This window comes from Pyxicephalus adspersus, chromosome 1 (genome assembly GCF_032062135.1).
Source record: "Pyxicephalus adspersus chromosome 1, UCB_Pads_2.0, whole genome shotgun sequence".
NCBI classification, from domain to species: Eukaryota; Metazoa; Chordata; class Amphibia; order Anura; family Pyxicephalidae; genus Pyxicephalus; species Pyxicephalus adspersus.
In genome coordinates this window covers 47,443,715-47,463,791 of record NC_092858.1, presented here as the reverse complement: position 1 = coordinate 47,463,791, position 20,077 = coordinate 47,443,715, and the positions used below count along the sequence as shown (strand labels likewise).

The following is a 20,077-nucleotide window of genomic DNA, read 5'->3' as shown; positions in this document are numbered from 1 at the left end:
CTGGCGAGGATACACTTTCATCAGTGAAGCTGGGTGATCCAGTAAACCTGGAATGGATTTCTTAAAAGTAGTTTGGTATTTGTTAGCAAATCCTGGACCAGATCCATTCCAGGTTTGCTGGATCACCCAGCTTCACTGATGAAAGTGTATCCTTTGTGTCTGAGTGATCACTTTTATAGCTAATAATCCTAGACTGTACAACATTCTTCTGGGCAGGGCCCTCTCCTCCTTCTGTATCTGTCTGTCATTTGCAAGCCCTATTTGATGTACAGCACTGCATAATATGTTGGTGCTATATAAATCCTGTTTATTAATAATAATATTAATAATAATAATAATAATAATAATAATAAAAAACACCAGACGTACTTACCTGCTTTTAACCAGGTACAGGTCAGGTTGATGTGCACCCTTACCAGCAGCTTGTTACTACACAGTTAAAAGAGGAAAAAAAACATCAAGTTCCAAACTGAAGAGCAGCACATATCCTACCCACCTATCACAACACTTCTCATGTCATGCATCGTCCAATCACAGCAGCCCACATAACTATCTGTCATTGCCTGCTTCCCAGTAAGTACCATTGCTATGGAAACCAACAGCTTTGGTTTGACTTGGATGTGATTGCATAAAAATACTATCCCCATCCTCACATCTCATGCCATCCCAAGCAGCACTGCTGGGAGATCCGGGGATTAAAACAAGGAAAGGCTGCACATGGGGAAAAGGAGAAGGATGCTGCTACAGCACAAAGGGCCTCCTCAGCATCCCTTTAGATGGGAATAACTAGAACTAGTGCCTCAGCCAGTAATGCAGTTAAAAAAGGGGGGGATTCAGAAGCCCAAATCCACATGGGGGGGATAGAAGAGTCCGACACACCCGGAAGTGTCAGACTACATAAAAGAACTAGCCACCTTTTATATGAGGTAAAAATGTTGTAAGTTTAAGAGTTGGTAGAGTAATTTTGTTTCCAGTTTCTTTTTACCTAAGTTATGAGGAGAGGGAAGGGGCCCGGGGGTGTAAGTGTCCCCTCCATTTTCTTATTAGCCCCCCCCTTTAGGTAGAAGTGTGTATTACAGCCGGAGGCTGCACGTACAGAGGTATGCAGGGGGTGCCGGCTCTCCTATGACAGGTGTTGGGGAGCTGTCTATGGCAGGCACACAGTGCTAGGTCCCCCCATACGTCACTTCCCCCCCATCCAGCATGAGGAGGACACGGCGAGGCACAGGTGCTGATGACGTCATGACGCGTCCTGACAGCCGGCGCTGGGAGCTGTAGCTGGTGGTTGGCCGGCTGTCGCCGCTCTCTGCCCTCCGCACACACACCATGGTGGCCAAACAGAGGATCCGGATGGCTAATGAGAAGCACAGCAAGAACATCACCCAGAGAGGAAACGTGGCCAAGACGCTGGTGAGGAAAAGCCTGCCATCATCCTCATCATCCATCTGGGAGGTGCATGTGTGTGCATGGAGCATCCATTGTCTGCATGGAGGGCAGCACACTGCTGTAACCCATAGCAACCAGGGATCTGTTACTAGACATGAGATTTCTGGCTGCCAGCTGCAGATCTCTGTACTTTACATACATGATGTCAGTAACCATACACGTGAGATGCATGTTCATCCCCAGTGTATAATATAACCAGGCACATCAGACATGCTGGGACTTGTAGTGACACCAATAATGATAAATAAATGCCAGGTTATTTTTATATGGGCAGCCCGTAATCCATGCAGTGACTTATCTATATTGATCATACTGGACATTGCATTAGATATCATTGTCACTAAGACTTATGGGATTCTGGCAGATCCCATCCCTTGTAATGGAATCCACACTGCAGTTAATTTGGAGGTTGCCATATTGGTGACCCCTGATTGGAAATGATAGTAGCCTGGCTGTCATGATGATCCCGTGTCTTCCAGACTCCTATGGCTATGATCAGACAGGTAGTGAGGTTGTGGTGAAGTTGCTGCTTGTGAACCATCCACTTCATCTAGGGGGACACTACATGTAACATTTTCTTGTGCCAGATCAATAGAATAAAAATCTGTAAGTGACTGGCAAGATGCCACCTGCCGGGTGCTGCCCTGGATCACTTGATCCATCTGCAGGTCTGCATCTGTCTTAAGTCGGATCAGGGATGTGACCTCAGTGATCAATAAAGGCAGAGAGACACAGCCAAGCAGCCAGCATCTTCACATGGAGTCCCACAACAGCAGTCAATTGATGTCCTAGTGATAAGATATCCTATAGAGTGTACAGTACATACGTGATCCATGCACACGGATATGTTAGGGAATGGCCCTATCATTGCTGTGACTTCCAGCATGTGACAGATGGATCTACTCTGTGCTATGAGCCCAAAAACACCATGACACTACGGATACTCTAACCACCAAGGTGCCTTTTATAGTAAATAGCTGCACTTCTGAAATGCATGTATGCTGCGATATAACTCATAGTGCTGTAATATAACTCGTAGTGCTGTAATATAACTCGTAGTTCTTTGATATAACTCGTAGTGCTGCGATATAACTCGTACTGCTGTAATATAACGCAGCATTTTCATTTTAGATGTGGTGATGTGTGCTTCAAATAGGCTGTTTAACACAACACAAAACAAAACAGGACACAACTTTTGTAATGTGATGGGAAAAGGGGGCTTCCTATGTGAAGGTATCTGAAGAACAAACTTGTGATGGTTAAAACCCATTGTATGCTTTCTTTGTTTCCAATCTGTGTCCCATTGGGGAGATTTCTGTTCATTTCCTACATAAGAAGTAAGTTAATATCCACAAAGACGAAAATCTCCACAGGAAGATTTCCTCCCTATTCCTGTTCCGGTTGCAGATTGTGTATTCTCTCCACTTTCATTTTAGGTGACAATGGCCATCAGGACTATTAGAGTAAATCTCACCAGAAGGGATGCAGACAGCAATACAAATTTTGCCGAGGCTCTGAGCTGATTACCTCTCTAACCTAACTAAAGTTTTGGCTTTAGCTATGTTTGATTACATAGAGTTGTATCTGACCACATACTAGGAATAGGGGAAGAGAATGAGATTGGAAGTGGTTATGACTTCCCCTCTCTGGACCCGGGTCCAAGCATTGCATCATGGGAGGGGTGGGGTGACATGCTCCCCCCTTACCCAAAATACTGGATATATTGTAGTGACTTAGCATGGACACATGGAGTGCGCAATATGTCATGTAGATTTTAAGAATCTACATAATAAAAGAAAATATATATAAAATATGTTCATTTGTTTTATTTTGTCTTCTGTTATATAAATAAATATCATTGAGGCGGAGTTCATAAAGCTGTTTTTCTCTTGTTTGCGCCTTCCCTGGCTCATATCTCTGAAGGGCCAATTCACAGAGGTACACAAAGTGCTTTATTTAGCCTGCTGTGAATGTAGTGCTGTTCTACTGATGTGATTTTACAGATCAAATCAATTGAAAAGTCAATCTGCAAAGCTTAGCACACAAGTTATTACGCCTTAACATAACACTAACTTGAAGCTGGGGATATGGGTTTATTGAGGGGAGATGAAGAAAATGGCGAGAAGATAACTTCTTTCAGGTACAATAGGGTGACAACCCTACTGCAGAGTTGTCACACTAGGACAAGAAGTATGGGAGTAAAGAACACCCCCCATTTCCTCTCCTCTTATAAATACAAACCATCCTACCGATGTGAGATCTGAATCTGGTGCTTTCTGACCACCTAGGAGTGAATACTAAATTGCTTTGCTGATTGGAGGTCCTTAATATGGCACAGAGAATGTCCAACATGTTGGAGACAAGGAAAATTCCCTTTTCTAAGGGGCAAAGCGAAGATTCTGCTGACCAGAGGTGAAGCTTATGTCAGATCCTGCACAAATATCTCCCAACTTCTAATCTGTGGCTACCCTAACTAAGCATACAACAGGTGTGATAATCGGAAATATGGAAAATTAACATCCTATAGAAAGGAGAATTGGTGGCATTTCTGTTTTGTTGACCACTTCAGCAATATCAGCCTTTCTGTAGTAATGAAAAGAACCTGTTTAATGTACAGCGCTGTGTAATATATTGGTGCTATATAAATCCTGTTTAATAACAATATTAATATTAATAATCTGTCCCTGGGTATTGAAGGCATTAGATTGCCAGTAATTTTCTACTTCCAGTGGCCATACTTAGATGCATGTGTCCTAAGACTGGATATTAAGCCAATTATCGGAGGACATAAGATTCTTTAACAGAATGGATATATGTGAGGATCCCAAAATTGGGAAATATATTCTTCATTTTTAGATTTTTGTATTCAATAATCATTCCAATAAGGACTAATATTTTGTTGCACTGACACTAAAACAAAGTTTTCCCTAAAACAATCTGATTCTTTTTTTTTTTACCAGTGTTATAATCAATTTATTTATTTTGTGACCCTGATGTGGATGAGAAGTTTGCTGATGTAAATCCCTGTAGAATTAGAAGAGTCAGCTATAAAAAACCATCAGCAGTGACTGCCCATATCTAGAAGAATTGTGTTAGCTGAAATACATGATGCGCAAGCAATCAGCAACTTCTCCAGAATGCAAAGTACTTGTTGACTTCACACGTTCTTTGGTGTCTACACCTGGGTAGTCATAAGATGCACCATGAATTATAAAGAGGAAGAAACTTGTTACATATTTTTAGCTTTACTCTCAAATTTACGAGGGGGTGCTGAGAAGTTCCTGACTTTGCCCAGAAAGAAGAGAGCCAGAGTTATGAAATAACACATTTATTCAACGTATTCCCCCCTGAGACTGATGGATGCACTTGGTACAGCTTAGTTGCAGCTTTTCTAGACCGTTCAAATAAAAGTCCTTTGGTTTGGCCGCAGACCAGCTCTCAGCAGCATCTTTGACGTCAGAAATGTCCTCAAAACCTTGCCCCTTCAGGTGTTTCTTCAAATTCGGGAACAAATATTAGTCTGAAGGGGCTCGGTCAGGTGAGTAGGGGGATGGTGGACCAATTTGAAACCCAGGGTGTTCAATTTGGCAGCCACAACGTTAGACATGTCCGCAGGTGCATTGTTCTGCAAAAAAAGGATCCCTTTGGTCAACTTTCCATAGCATTTCATCTTTATTGCCTCCTTCAGCTGGACCAGGAGGTTAGCATAATACTGTCAGGTGATACTAGAGCCCTGAGGTAGGTAGCCCACCAACAGAATACCGTCTTTGTCCCAGAAAACGGACTCCATGACTTTTTTGGCTGATTTCTGGGTTCGGAACTTCTTCAGCCACGGGTACCCGCTGTGGCGCCATTCCATTGACTGTTCCTTGGTTTCAGGATCATAGATGTGGAGCCAGGTTTCATCCTCAATCACAGTCCTGTGATGCTTCAAAATGGCCAAAATGGCTTTGGATGCTTCAACTTCTTCCTTCTTCTGATCACTGTTCCAACATTTCGGCACCCACTTCACTGAAAGCTTGGGCATGTCTAGGATAGTGGTGATAACAAATCCAACACGCTCCCATGAGATGTCAGGAATCTGGGCTATCTTTTTTGCGGATATTCCCTTCAATATTCAGCTCATGGACAGCATCGTAGGTTGCGGGGTCAGTTGAGGTTGGGGAGCGCCCAGTCTTGAAATGAGATATCTAGGTTTTGACAGTGCTGTAGAAAGGACACTTCTCCCCCAGTGTTTCTGACATCTCAGTGTGAATGTCCTTTGCTGACTTTCCCTGGAGAAACAAAAACTTCATGACGGCCCGTAAATCCAACAACGTGAAACTTGCTTGTGCCTCTGCCATCACAGCTTCTCACTAAAAGAAAAAACTGTTTAGAATCACAAAGACCTGATATTTGCACAGTTACATACTAAGATATTAGGCTGTCATATGCCCCCACACTCATTTTCTATTTCATCTGAAAGGGGGCAAAGCCAAGAACTTCTCAGCACCCCCTCATAGTTATCTGCTGTGTTTTCCTGTAATCATAACATGTTTTTTTTGTAGGGGGTAATCCCACACTGAAATCCATTTTGTTATAGATGGAATATTACTTGTATTATAGCTTCATCGTCCCCCTAGGATATAGATTCTGACTGCTATAACCACCATCCCAGCAAAGTGTGGGTCTTGGAAGGCTTCCCAAGAGGGTTTGAGCTTTGGAAGACTGAATGATATAGCCTCATGATTTCATGACATGATGTCATTTATTGGATGAAGCAAATCTTTCAAGATACTAGATTCAATTATCTATTATTATCTATTATTATTAAAATGCATAATATAATATCATGTTTTATCTCACATGTAATGTGGGGTGTATTTTTACATCTGAAGAGATGTTCGGAGATAAATCCTGACCAAAGTTTACATTGTACTATTTGCCTCATCATCCTCCTAGAACAGTGTTCCTTGAACATTTTCACATGGGGAAACCTCTTAAAATAACTTTCAAATCTCAGGGAACCCCGGCTATAATTACTATATCAACAGCTCACTGTAAATTAGTATGGTGGTAAGGGGGAAGAATATCACTGTTACATTGCTGGCCAGTGGGAAGGCTATCACCCTTCCAGATAGCCAAAAAGGTTATTGATCCTGTATTCTGTAAACTCCTCATCACAGTTTGGGTTTCACAAGGCTTCTGTTCTTTGAAAGGCTGTATGATAGAATCCATGCATCCATCCATCCTCATCATTCCATGACGGTATACCAATAATTATAGGCCATATCATGTTACTATGACACCCCTAGGATGTAGGCTTTCATAGGTACAATGCTATGGTTCCACAAGCATTTACCAATTTAAGTATTACTATAAAACTTTCCAGCTAGGTAATAACCAGTGGCAGCCTGATAAATGACAACTTAAACTTCCAGCTGCAATCAACACTTCCATTGTAGTTGAAAGTTGCATTTGCATTTCACAGGTTACTTTTAAACAGGATTTGTATAGCGCCAACATATCACACAGCACTGTACATTAAAAAGGGGTTGCCAATGACAGACTAATACAGACAGACAGGAGGAGAGGACCCTGTCACAAAGAGCTTACTGCAAAGAAGATACCTTCAGCCAGTTTTGCTCCCCCAACTTTAAATGCTGAACTGCTTTGTTTTCCCAATAGTGTCCCATTTTTACTGACCAGTGAGGAGAGGAGCCCATTATGGTGATGTATGGGGTGCAGGAGAGGAGGCCAGCATGCTCTAACATCATCTGGAGGTGTTGGGGCTGTGCCTGATCAAAATGTCTTAGCCTATGGTCAGAGTTAGGACATAGAAGACAGCTGCTTCTATGTGCCTTCACTTTATAACTAGTTTATCATATTTATGTGAGCTCTTTAATACATAGGCTATGTCCAGCTCTACCAATCCTCAACATTGCCATTTAAAAAAGAACTTTTACTTGCCAAAGCAACAGCCATACGTCCCAGTATCTGGACATTATGATCAGCTGTGGTGGCATAATCTTGGCATATGCCAAATTTATACACTGAGCTTCACATGCAGATTTTTAGTTTAAAGTTTCACTTTAATGATTCTGAAGTCAATAGCTCTGCCTGAATTTCTTTCTTCCCATATAGCAATAACATTGAAAAGTATAACACTAGGCATGCACTATGTGGTCTTTTCTCAATTAATGTGGTATTTTCAATTAACAGGATGATCTTAATTATGATCAATTTTAATGGATCTTTCTGATTGACTAAATCAGTATGATTAAAGTATTCTTTATACATTCCACTTGTTTTATATTTGATAGGTATAACAATACAATGTATTCAAACTTGACAAAAAGAAGCCCCATATTTCAATTGAAATTTTGTCCAAAAATCTGTTGTTAGAATATGATTGTGCTGAATATATATGCGTGGTATATTTATAGACTGCAAGAGTTTAATGTATGTTGACATGGCTATTCAGACCCATGGAAGTTGTAACATGCTGTTGTCTCCACTGCTGTCCCAACCAAGTTTTACCACAACTGTGTCAGATGCATCGCAGTTCCCCACATGCAAATATAAATACCAGCATTGTAGTTTGCTGCTTCCAGGTATACAGCAGCAACTTGCTGTTTGTCCCGAAGTGTCCAATCGCACAGGTGGAAATTATTATTGTTATCTAGTATTTATGGGTCATTATTCAATTTGCTTAAAAGCCAAGCTGTGGGTCCATGCAATTACAATACATTTTCCCTTTGGTTTGGATAGACTAAAACAATTGTTTTTCTCATGTCCAAGCAGCCAGATATGACAATATGCGCAGTAGGAACACATTCATAGGCACGTACCTTCTAGTCTCTGTACTGCTCTTTAAATCAAGATGGAAACGTGACATGTTCTCAGCATTGTACACATAAAAACATATACTGTGACACACACAGATTCATGAATTCCTAACACAAAAAGTAAATGTCAAAGTTCTACCCTAAACATTTTTTTGTTCTGCATTTTAGAGGCCGCAAGAAGAAAAATACCCTGTAGGACCTTGGCTCCTGGCACTGTTTGTGTTTGTTGTTTGTGGATCAGGTATGAATACAAAGCAAGGAACATTGCCATAGCATCAATAGCTGTCAGTGGAAATTGAATGCTAAGCCTACTAAGAATTAATGAATGCATATTTTAGTAGCTGTAGAAGTTAGGGAACATAGGGAATGAGCCTCATGGACTTATTACAAATGAAGTCTAATTTTCACTTTTTAGGTGTTAACCCCTTCAAACAAAATTTGTAATCTGCTGATATTTTGCTTTTCCTGGTTCCGTCTTTCCATCACAATTGTTACATTATTTTCATGGCATAACTTATTTTTGACCCATTGACATGATTGTTTTGTTCCTTAGCTTCTATATGCAATGCAGGAAGGTCATGGTTGGTGAATGGCAATAGTTCCTGAAAAAAGAAGCTGTGTTAACACCAAAATGCTAAACTTTCACAAATCCAATGAATGAAAAGTTTGGAGAAGGTGGAAATGCCCAGAATATAGGTGATGCTGGACATTCAATGAATGCAGCTTCTTTTGTACACTGTAACATGGTGACTCAAATGGTAAATCAGATTAAGACATTTGTACAGGAGTGGATCCTGTACAGCTGTGAAATAATGAAAGGAAAGGCCTGAGTTTAGCTTTGAATCCTGGCTAATTTGCATCTAGAAGTTGCAGCCAGAATAGTGCAGAGTTTTTTTCTTCATTGCTGCAAAATGCAAATTTGTCTATGCAGAGTCTGAATTGCTTTTAGTGAATGCAACACTTTGTCTATGTAGTAGAGAATAATGCCTGCAGTCATTAAACCCCAGAACTAAACCCCATTCATACTCACCTGTTCACAATGCATTGTGGGCGTTGCTATCTTCTTCATTCTTATGTTCCTTGTTTTGATTTTGGACCATCTTGAATGGGATGACCTAACCCTGCCTGATCAGAACTTGTAAACTGCTTTATTCTCAGTACAAGTCAGTGTGAGTGCAAAAGGAACCCCGTGGTGCCGAGGAGGTCAAATACAGAATAGAAGAAAGTTAAAGATCAGAGACACCTGTAGAGAAATGCAAACAGAATGCAGATTACACAAACCCCTAATATAAAATATTTATATTTACTTGATCAAAAAAAAAATTGGTTGTGAATATAATAATTTTATATAAATGTTGTACACTCCCTCAGTAAAACAATTGCTCTCCTTCCTCCAACTTTACATTGACTTGATCCACTATCCCCCTCCACAGCTGAATATTTACCAGGATATGGAGCTCTTGTTTCCATTTTACCATCACCAGTCCTTTCCTTTGCTGACACACTACAGCCCCATAGACCTCTGTAGGACTGGTCCACCTTCATATTCCTCCTCAGGATACAGCCCATGGAAGTCTATAGGGGTTGTACACGCATAGTAAGATACACTCACCAAATATCCCCATGGGTGTTCTGTAAAAATTTAAATTGCAATGCAATTTGATTGATGGGATGAGGAAGTTATGGAGCACAGGCTTCAGAAAGCTGCAGTGGAATACTATTGAGGAAGTTGAGTAAGCAGTCTGATTTAAACACAGCTGACTGTTTTTTGCATAGATTTCAAAATCTGCTGTCTGGATTAATTTGTCACCAGGAGGTACCATTCCCAATATAATAACTCATTGAAAAGCTTGGCTGGGGATTACTTATTCCAGGGCTATCCTCAGAAACAATAACAGAAGTCAATGGTAGACCTCTAACCATCTATGACCTAACTTACTCAGAGAGAACCAACCTCCTGAGCTCCATCACATATTTGTAATATGCCACTAATTACCTTGTTGGGTTTTAAAATCTGTAACCCCGCTGTTAGAAGTGAGGTAGAAGTGGTAATGTGCAGGTAGCATACAAAAGTAAAGTGTTAGCGTTTCTTGTATTACAAAATGTGTGGAGATTTGATCTACAGTATAGTCCATCAATATAGAATAAATGCACCATGTCAGATTTTCATGGATTGGCCACCAATACTATTGAAAGCTAAACTCCACTTTTCCTAAAAGCTAAGTTCTAGAAATATCTTTATTAAACACACATGTAATATCCTGGTCATGATCACTGAGGGAGTGTGGATAAAGCTCTAGAAGATCATCAGGATCTGCTGCCATAGAATATGCTGAAAGGAGAAGAAATCAGAGTAAGCAGGATATAAAAATTCTGTATTCTGCTTCTACTATATTCTCCAAACAGCAGGCGGGGTGTATTAAAGCTCAGTGACCTTAACCAAGCCGCCCTGTTGCAGTAGTGGTTGATGATATACATATTGCTTGGGGTACAGCTTTATGTAACATTAATGCTGGATTTTGTGGTATAATGTTCCAGTAAACAAAGTCAGATTTTATTGTGTGATTATATACACAACAGAATATCAGTCTTTAAACAGGATATCCAGTTTGGTCTATTTTACCAGACGGCTGAAGCAGCTGACCTTCCTGGCACCTTCCCAGTCTGCTGTTCTTGTACTTTGGCATTGTACACTTATGTAAGAACATTCTACACTCAACATTGGCTTTGTCACAGGGCAACTGAAAACTTCTGAAACTGCAATTAACTCAGACTTGGTATTCATGATCCTTTCTAACTTCTCCCAAACACAATCATTCTGCTGTTTTTTTGTAATGTGAGCCATTGAAAAAAATTGTTATTTTCTGTAATTAAAAAAAAATTTCATTTTTTTTTAATCCATTCCATTACAGTTAACCCACATTTTATTATTCTGTTTGTAAAAGACACAACAGTTCTTTAGTTTTTACTTTTTATTTTAAATTGACAAAAAAAAATAAAATAAAAACAACCATCAGTTTTCCATCCAGTCCCATTTAGCCGGGCTCATCATCCAGCACTTTTCAGTAAGCACCCGCCTGTTTTTCATGGTTACTGAAGAGTTGGGTCACAATGCTGGGGCCACCACCCAACTACAGTTTCTTTCTAACCAGCTTAAAAAGCTTGACCAACAAAACTATACATAATTGAGTTGGTTTGCTAAATGCCAAAGGAGTCCTGCCATGAGTTTGCAAGTTCAATTTTATGTTGATACCAGTCTACATGTCCTATAGCTAAAAGTACATGCTTTTTAAGAAAGGGAGAGAGAGGGTGTTTGGCAAGCACAAAGCATCCTCTTTGAAAACAGCTTTATATAGACACTGGGCATATCCATACCTCTATTAGAAAACGTTGTGCAATTGTCATGGTGGTAGGAAAGCTGCACATAAACTTCCTATTTACTGGTCAGGCTCAAAGCAGCTGATGTTTTCTTAGGAGGTGACTCGAGAAAATAAAGTAACAGAACAGTTCCTACAAACTGTACATTTTGGGGCTTGCTACAGCCTATTTTGCTACTGCAGATTGTCGTATGACACACATCAATCATTGCTGTACCATGATTATGTGCCTTGGAATGTTGCACTTCTGGATCCCCATGGCTTTCACTTTTGTCAAATTATTAAAACATTCCAGGCAAACTGTTAAATACACAGTGTAAATACATAGATGTGAACTGTTTTACCTTTTTTACTGCTTTCTGCACCTATTCCCTACCTATTGGACTGGGATAATAATGCTGAATTACTCCCCAATAAGTCCTCCAGCTCCCGCCAGGTGATATACCAAACGGAATAAATGTGCTGCCTACCTAGATGTGAAGTGTGACAAAAATATATAGCATGTTAAAAAAAATAGAGCCATAACTAAAAATTGATGGGTCCCAGCAGAATTGTGGAAGCCCCGTTTTCCCCTCCAGGGCATCAATAGGATTGTGAACGATCCTTGTGAGAATATTTATGTGGCCATTATGAATGAATATTGGTGTGGCCAAATTTGACAAAAAGTGGGAGAGGGTTAAAAGAACATGGTTTGATAAACCCTAGACTTGTTCTTCAATGGGTCAGAAGCATGCAATTTAGATATGTATGTGGGAGTATGTTGGTCACAAGTATGTAACATACATAGTGCAGGGGTCAGGTAAACGTATCATATTGTATGCAGGGTAAGAAATACATACAATATACCCTATAATAAATTTTACCACTTTGGAATATGCACACTCTATACATAATCACACAATGTTATGTACTTCCCTAGCTGTCTGCTCCCAATTTCCCATGCTGATGTGGGGGCAGCACTTCTGGGAAGGGCATGTAAGACCTTCTCATGTCTGTACAGAGGCAGCAGAGGATTATGGGAAATAGCAGAGTTTGGCACCAGGAAAAAGTGCCATAGAGAATATGAAAACTGTGGGCCATCCAGCCCCCTTGCAGCTAAGCGGTTACTGCAATTTTAACATTTACACGGGGTTGAAACAACATTCTTTTCCTAACATGAAAGTGTTTGGGTCTTGTGAATAGCACTGTCTTATTTGGAGGTCACATTCTCACCCAGCAATAATTATGTCATGGCAGCTCATGTCATGGCAGCTCAGATCGTAAAGTATCTAAGTCGGTTGGCAAAGTGAAGACTCATTCTCTCCAGAGTCAAAGCACAGTCTATTGCAAGCGAAGCATTAGGCTAACATTTCAGTACACAAATAAAAAGCATATAAGGAAACTGTTTTACCTGCTAAAGATTTGCATGTGTGTCCATTCAGGTCCTAATGAAAATTTGATTTGACAATGCATGAGCAGCAGTACACTGGGCATTCAGGGTCATTCCCGTTCCCACTCCATGTCCCAGCTTGTTCCCTGTTGTTTACTAGTTGCATTTTATATACATTTTATAAATAATTTTTTTAATACATTTAATGATTTATAAATGATCACATAGCTGTATTAATCTGTGTATTTTATATTTCATTTAATGCAGCAAAATAAGATAGTAAACCACAAAATATAAAAGGAAAATGTAAATTAGGTTTGCCTGTTAAATATAAAGACTTAAAGATTACAGCTCAGTTTAACAACACAAATCTCCTACTTTGTGGTGTATAAACATTTTAAAGTAAATCAGCTTGGTATTTTGGCATTTTAAGCACATATTTTGTTTGGTTTAATGGATATTTAGGCGACTTGTGACAGTGCTGACTGGAATGAACCCTTTTCTGTTTCAGCAATTTTTCAAATTATCCAGAGCATCAGGATGGGCATGTGAGAATGAGAAGAGCCGGGACACTTGCCTTACGTCAGCACTCATAATGGACAAAGCCACAGCTGTGAGTCGGTGGAAACCTTAGAGAACCCATTAATTATTTTGTGCCTACAGAGTTTACCTTGAAGAAAAGATGGAAGCTCATAATTTTAATCTTGGTGCATTAACACTTCAAGTTCTGCTCCAAGGAAGGACTTGTTTCTTTTCTATATATACATCAGCTGAACCACATTGGTTGACTCTGTTTTATTATTTATGTCTTTTTTTTTAATCTGTTTACAAGACATGGATGCTGTTGTGCGAAAGAAAATTTGTTTGGTCTGGATGTTACATGCAAAAACTTGTTCTATGTATTTTCTTTGAAATAAAGAAAATGTATTCATGTGTGTTTTTATCTTTTACCTAATTTTGTGATGGTATGAAAACTAATCTAATTTTAGTGTCTGACATTCCATGGTGGAGAATGCATTATTAACATTAAAACACATAGACGTGGAAGATTCTCCACCAGGGATGTTTTATCAATAGACCCCAATAAACTGAAACAATGATTAATGCTGATGATACTCTCCTGGCACTCCATTCCTGGAGCACATCTGCCACGTGTGCCTGGCTGCATCACCAATATCAGTTCTGCTAATATTCTGTTCATGTTGTATATCTGCTTATAGCTGGCAGCAGTCAATTAAAGTTGTCTGGGCAGATAAAAATGGCCGAATGGATTTCTAATCATAGATACATAATTTAATTTTGCATTATTGTATTTTTATCATACAAGAAGAGGAAGTGTCCTAAATTGACATGGTATCAGCCTATTACACTCAATTGTACATTCTGTACCAAAAAGCTTAGAGAAGGGGAGGAAAAAGCAGCACAAGATGCCAGTCAGCTGTGCTGTAGTTCAAGGATCGTATTGATAGGCAAAGAGAGCAAAGTTACTGAGAGATGAGCTCACCACTGTGCTGCTTTTCTTTTACCTGTCCAATAACAGGGTAGAGTTGTAAACATTTACCCAGCTCCCTCCCTTGCCAGATAGGGTTGTGCTGTTGTAGAGAACTGTTTTAGCAGTTTTAGGACTGGATGGACAGAAAGCCAAATAACAAGTAATTCAGCTCTTGTATATGTGTTTTATCTATCTATTTATCCATCTTATATATATGTATATATACACATAAAAGTGAGCCTCAACATTATTTTCAGATAAATTGAAGTTTGAGTGGTAACATGGAGGGGTCTCTATGTCTATATGAAGTACAATATTGGAATATAACAGTCGCGACAATGCAAAAGAAATAAACATGTAAAATCTAAAGCCAGATACTTAGACACATTGGCAGTCTGTAGGCGCTATATATCCTTGTTGGGCTTGGGGTTTTCTTTGTGGTGGGTTAAAGAGAGACGTGAAGAATTATTGTCATAATTATTTGCCCTGAATTTTTTACCAAGTCTCTACTTACCAAAGGCTGTAATATACCTTATGTACATCAGATCCTACAATTAGGTGGTTACATGTTATAAAACTTGGTGAACACGTGGCTATATATTTAAGCATTCTCTGCCAGCCACTCATTTATGGAATAACATCCTACATGTAAAGTGCTGTCCTCCATTCTAAATACCACTTTAAATCTATCTTGGCCTATTGCAGGATCAGCTCTATGTAAGTGCTTTGACCCACTATAGATTTCTACCTACCATTATAATTGGTTGAAAATGTTTGTGGTGCTGATGGGGCAGTTAGTAGAGCCATTGAACACACAGTGCTGTGACCTTCACTATTGCAATGTTTTATTATGTTTCCTTGTGGTCATAATGAGAACTAAATTTCTGATTATAAATCATCACATTACAGCTTATTGTTGACTTGAGTTAGTGTGCTGTCCCATAGATCTCATTTACTACCATCAAAGCACCAGGAGCAATAGCAAAATGTTGTTTACTCTTGCCCATCAATTATATCTATTTGTGACAGCTACTTCTATATTATTAGCCCTTGGATGGCTTGTATTTTCTGAAGTTTATTCCCATGGTGACACTAAACACTTTACCCACTGATTACAGGGTCCTGTCCCAGCATGAATAGTTTACAGGCCTGTGATGGAGAGGAGGGTGGCTTAAAGGGTATTATTCAACATAAGAGGGTAATAATGCTAAAGTGCTGGGATCCTCTGCCTTTGGAGTTCACAACTCCACCTAGCAGCTTCAGTCTTGCTGCAGGATATTACATAAATGAGCAAGGAGCAGAAGCAGTGAGGCCTTTTCAACAGTTGCATAAATTAACCAAAACATTATTAACTAGGTGATTCTCCCTAGCAACATTCATCAAAAACTTAAATATATCATTTTTGTAGTGTTCTATACTTTCCAAACAAGTTACAATTCACAAAATGTTCCACACAAGTTGCAATTCACAAACCTCCTGTATAAAAACTATAGTATAAGAACCTACCTACTATTCAGTTTGTATCCATTAATTGTCGTACAGCATGACCATTTGCCTATATCACGATTAGCGTCTTACATCTTATTTACATGACTGGTGTCCTACAACAGTTAGGGACGTAAATGTCTCTGTTTATTGATTTCATTTTGATCTAGTCACCATCTTATATCATGACCATCACACCAGTGTCTTCCTACATAATTGTCCACCATCTTACATCATGACCATCGCACCGGTGTCTTACATTATACCACTGTCCTAAATCATGACCATCACACCGGTGTATTACAAATTACCACTGTCTTATATCATGACCATCACTCCAGAGTCTTACATAGGCCACCATCTTACATCATAACCATTACACTAGTGTCTTACATAATACCACTGTCTTATATCATGACCATCACTCTGGTGTCCTACATAATACCACTGTCTTATATCATGACCATCACCTTGGAGTCTAACATAGGCCACCATCTTACATCATGACCATCACACCAGTGTCCTCCTACATAATGTCCACCATCTTACATCATGACCATCACACCGGTGTCTTACATAATACCACCACTGTCTTATATCATGACCATCACTCCAGTTTCTTACATAGGCCACCATCTTACATCATGACCATCACACCAGTGTCCTCCAACATAATGTCCACCATCTTACATCATGAGCATCACACCGGTGTCTTACATAATACCACTGTCTTATATCATGACACATAATACCACTGTCTTATATCATGACCATCACACCGGTGTCTTACATAATACCACTGTCTTATATCATGACCATCACTCCAGAGTCATACATAGGCCACCATCTTACATCATGACCATCACACCGGTGTCCTCCTACATAATGTCCAACATCCTACATCATGACCATTACACTAGTGTCTTACATAATGACCACCTAATGACCACCATAATGACTTACATCATGACTGGTGTGTTACATCATGTCGAATGTCTTACATCATGACCAACGTCCTACATCATACCTGGTGTGTTACATCATTACCATGACACCGCTGGCTTACATAATGACCACCATCTTACATCATGACCATCAAAAGCACATCATGTCACACATTCATGGGGGCAGTAGTTAGCACTCTGGCCTTTGCAGCGCTAGGTCTCAGGTTCGAATCTCGGCCAGGACACTATCAGCACAGAGTTTGTAGGGTCTTCCGGTGTTTGCATGGGTTTCCTCCAGGACTATGAAGTTTGTAAATCGCTGTGTAATATGTTGGTGCTATGTAAATACTGTGTAACAATAATATTACATCATGACTTGGGTATTATATCATGACCATCACGCCGGTGGCTTCATCATAGTGTTTTACATCATACCCAATGTCTTACACCATGACTAATGTCTTACAACACAACTGGCGTGTTACATCATGACCACGGTCTTCCATGATGGCCATCACATAGGTTACATTATGACTGGTGTGATAGATCAAGTTCAATGTTTGACATCATGACCAATGTCTTATATCATAACTGGTGTGTTACATCTTGTCCGATGTCTTACATCATAACTGGTGTCCTACATCCAGGATGGCCTACATCTCGCTTTAAAAAACAGTTATGAAGCACGTATGAAACAACAACAGGTAGGGATGGGAATGTCTCTGTTTATTGATTGGCTTAGCTGTGAGTCAGTAGGTAAGAATGTGAAACAAGTTATTTCTCATTTATGATGGCACACTATAAAGAATCTTTTATTACTCATGAGATGCCAGATGAAGGAGTTAGTTAATAATAAAACTAGTTCGGCAGAAGATGGAATTCTACAAACAACAAACTGTGATGTGACTTCTTGGGTTATTTACTATAGCTTACAGCATTTAATTATCTCACGCTTGTAGGTGATCTGTTGTTCCTGTAAAAGGTGTGTCTGCTTGTAGTGGATGGTAATAACATGTTTAGTGCTAGTAGACATACAGATGTAAAATCCTAATGCTTCCTGCGATTAGATAATTATTTTCTTCAACTACAGTCAACACTTGGTGTTACAAATACCACAAGAAAGACGCTATTTTGTAAGTATTTTTATGTATCAATAGGAAGATTAGGCTTAATGCTGGAAATGAATTATGTCTCACTGGTAAAATCAGCACCTTTATTCAATGCATTCTAATCATGACCAATACTTTAGTTTGCTGAAGCTACATAAGATGAAGGTGTTCCACTTCAGAGAATCAAATGGTAACACATAATTGTTTACACCTATACAACTAGCATAGAAAATAGACATGCTAGCAAAATAAATCTACCATGTACAGATAAACATTTTGTAACACTTTGATATTGTGGATCACTGTAAGTAAACAGGATCCCATTGTTTTTGTTGTTTGTTTGTGTCCCTCCATTGACAGTCCAATCAATCCCTTTGTAATTGTAATTACATGGCAGCACCCAGGGCAGGAAGACACATCAGCTTTTCTTGGTTAGGCCACAGTCCACCTTAGCTTGTTCTATCAACACACAAAGTCACCAAACTCAGCTCCTACAGGTTCTTATTTATTAGGTTGTTTGCTGATATAACTGTTGTAACTGGACACACATTGTTTGGATGCAACAAAAAGTTTTTCTGGAACTCTTCAACACAACAGAGCTCGTAATCCTCGTAATATGAATGTGCAGAACTTGGAAGACACATCTAAAATGATAATTCTATGCTCTATGAATTGATACACTGTGAATGCAGAGTGCTGTAAAGGCACCCCGAGAGGTCAGCTTCACGATGCCTTTGCACAAAGTATTGATGCTAAGCAACATTCTACTAGACCAGGGGTGTCAAACCCAAATACACAGAGGGACAATTTGAAGTTTGTTGAAAAATTGAGGAAGTTTTTCCTTCACATTAGATTTAAAACCTTTTTTTATATGGAAACAGAGGTTTTGCTTAACATTCAATCTGGAACAAGCTTATAATAGAAATAGAGAAATAGCACCGCTACTACAATTCCCTGCATCAATAAAACAGTCCAATGCGGGGCCTATGAGTGGCTGGAACTCCCTCTTTACTGAAATAGCACCGCTACTACAATTCCCTATGTCTATAAAACAGTCCAATGCGGTGCCTAATGTATGAGTGGCTGGAATTCCCTCTTCACTGAAATAGCACCACTACTACAATTGCCTGTGTCTATAAAACTGTCCAATGCAGGGCCACGCAAAGGCAGAGAGGTCTATAGACGTGAATGATGCCAGAAATTGTAGTAGTGGCACTATTTCAATGCAGCGGCAAGCCAGCTGCATATAATATTTAAAATCCTTTGGGTGCCCAAAAAATTCCTTTGGGAGGCCAAATTCGGCCCTCAGGCCAGAGTTTGACACCCCTGTACTAGACTATAAAAATGTACAGGTGGCAAAGCCAGATATCAGGTAAGTATTGTAGCCAGAGCTATAAAAAGAAATATGCCAGTTGGGAGGGTGACACACTTTAAAAAAAACAAAAAGGTCTACAGCAAACTGCCACCCTATTTCTTGTTCTGAGAAGTGCTGTGCTTTTTGCATATGAACAGGATACACCAAGGTCAAGGCAATATATACTATTACCATACTAAATATTAGTATATACTTCCGCTCACTCTTACAGAACCACATATTTATAACAATCTATTTACAATCCTAGTTACTAACATATCCAATTTTCCAACCAACTTCTAATAAAATACTAAGTAAGAGAAACAAATGTTTCCTACATTACAGAATCTGAGCGTATTCTACATAAAACAGTCTGAGCTGAAAGTTATTTTGCAAACCTAAAGGTAAATGCAAGGAGAACATAGCAAAAACCTAAGGAGAACATATTATTTCTTTCACTTTCACTGCCCTTGTTATTCTTGGAATAGCAATCAGGGCGTTAGGGCTGTGCTTTAGGGGAAGTGAAATAATCTGCCTTGTAAATAGTATTTGATATGTGTACTCATTCAATGTGCCTGCACAGATCCTTAACGTGTACACTACTGCCAATGTGGAATATTTAAGTATTTTATTTTGTATTTTTAACAATATGTTTCCTGCAATGGCTCCATGCA

At 39.4% G+C, this 20,077-nt stretch overlaps 1 protein-coding gene across 1 annotated transcript; it reads left to right on the top strand.

Moving 5' to 3' along the window:
* Positions 1 to 664: 664 nt before the first annotated feature.
* Positions 665 to 13,954, top strand: SERP2 (stress associated endoplasmic reticulum protein family member 2). Its single transcript, XM_072410144.1, has 3 exons — positions 665 to 1,410; positions 8,442 to 8,514; positions 13,531 to 13,954. The coding sequence occupies exons 1-3, from the start codon at positions 1,327 to 1,329 to the stop codon at positions 13,569 to 13,571; spliced, it is 198 nt and encodes a 65-aa protein (XP_072266245.1). The 5' UTR covers positions 665 to 1,326; the 3' UTR covers positions 13,572 to 13,954.
* The last annotated feature ends 6,123 nt before the right edge of the window (positions 13,955 to 20,077 follow it).

What these genes read in the sequence shown, in the direction of transcription:
- SERP2 (XM_072410144.1), top strand. Translation starts at nt 1,327, where the DNA reads ATGGTGGCCAAACAGAGGATCCGGATGGCTAATGAGAAGCACAGCAAG. An exon ending in GAAACGTGGCCAAGACGCTG is followed by an intron (nt 1,411 to 8,441) that starts GTGAGGAAAAGC and finishes TCTGCATTTTAG; the next exon opens with AGGCCGCAAGAAGAAAAATA. An exon ending in GTTTGTTGTTTGTGGATCAG is followed by an intron (nt 8,515 to 13,530) that starts GTATGAATACAA and finishes TTTCTGTTTCAG; the next exon opens with CAATTTTTCAAATTATCCAG.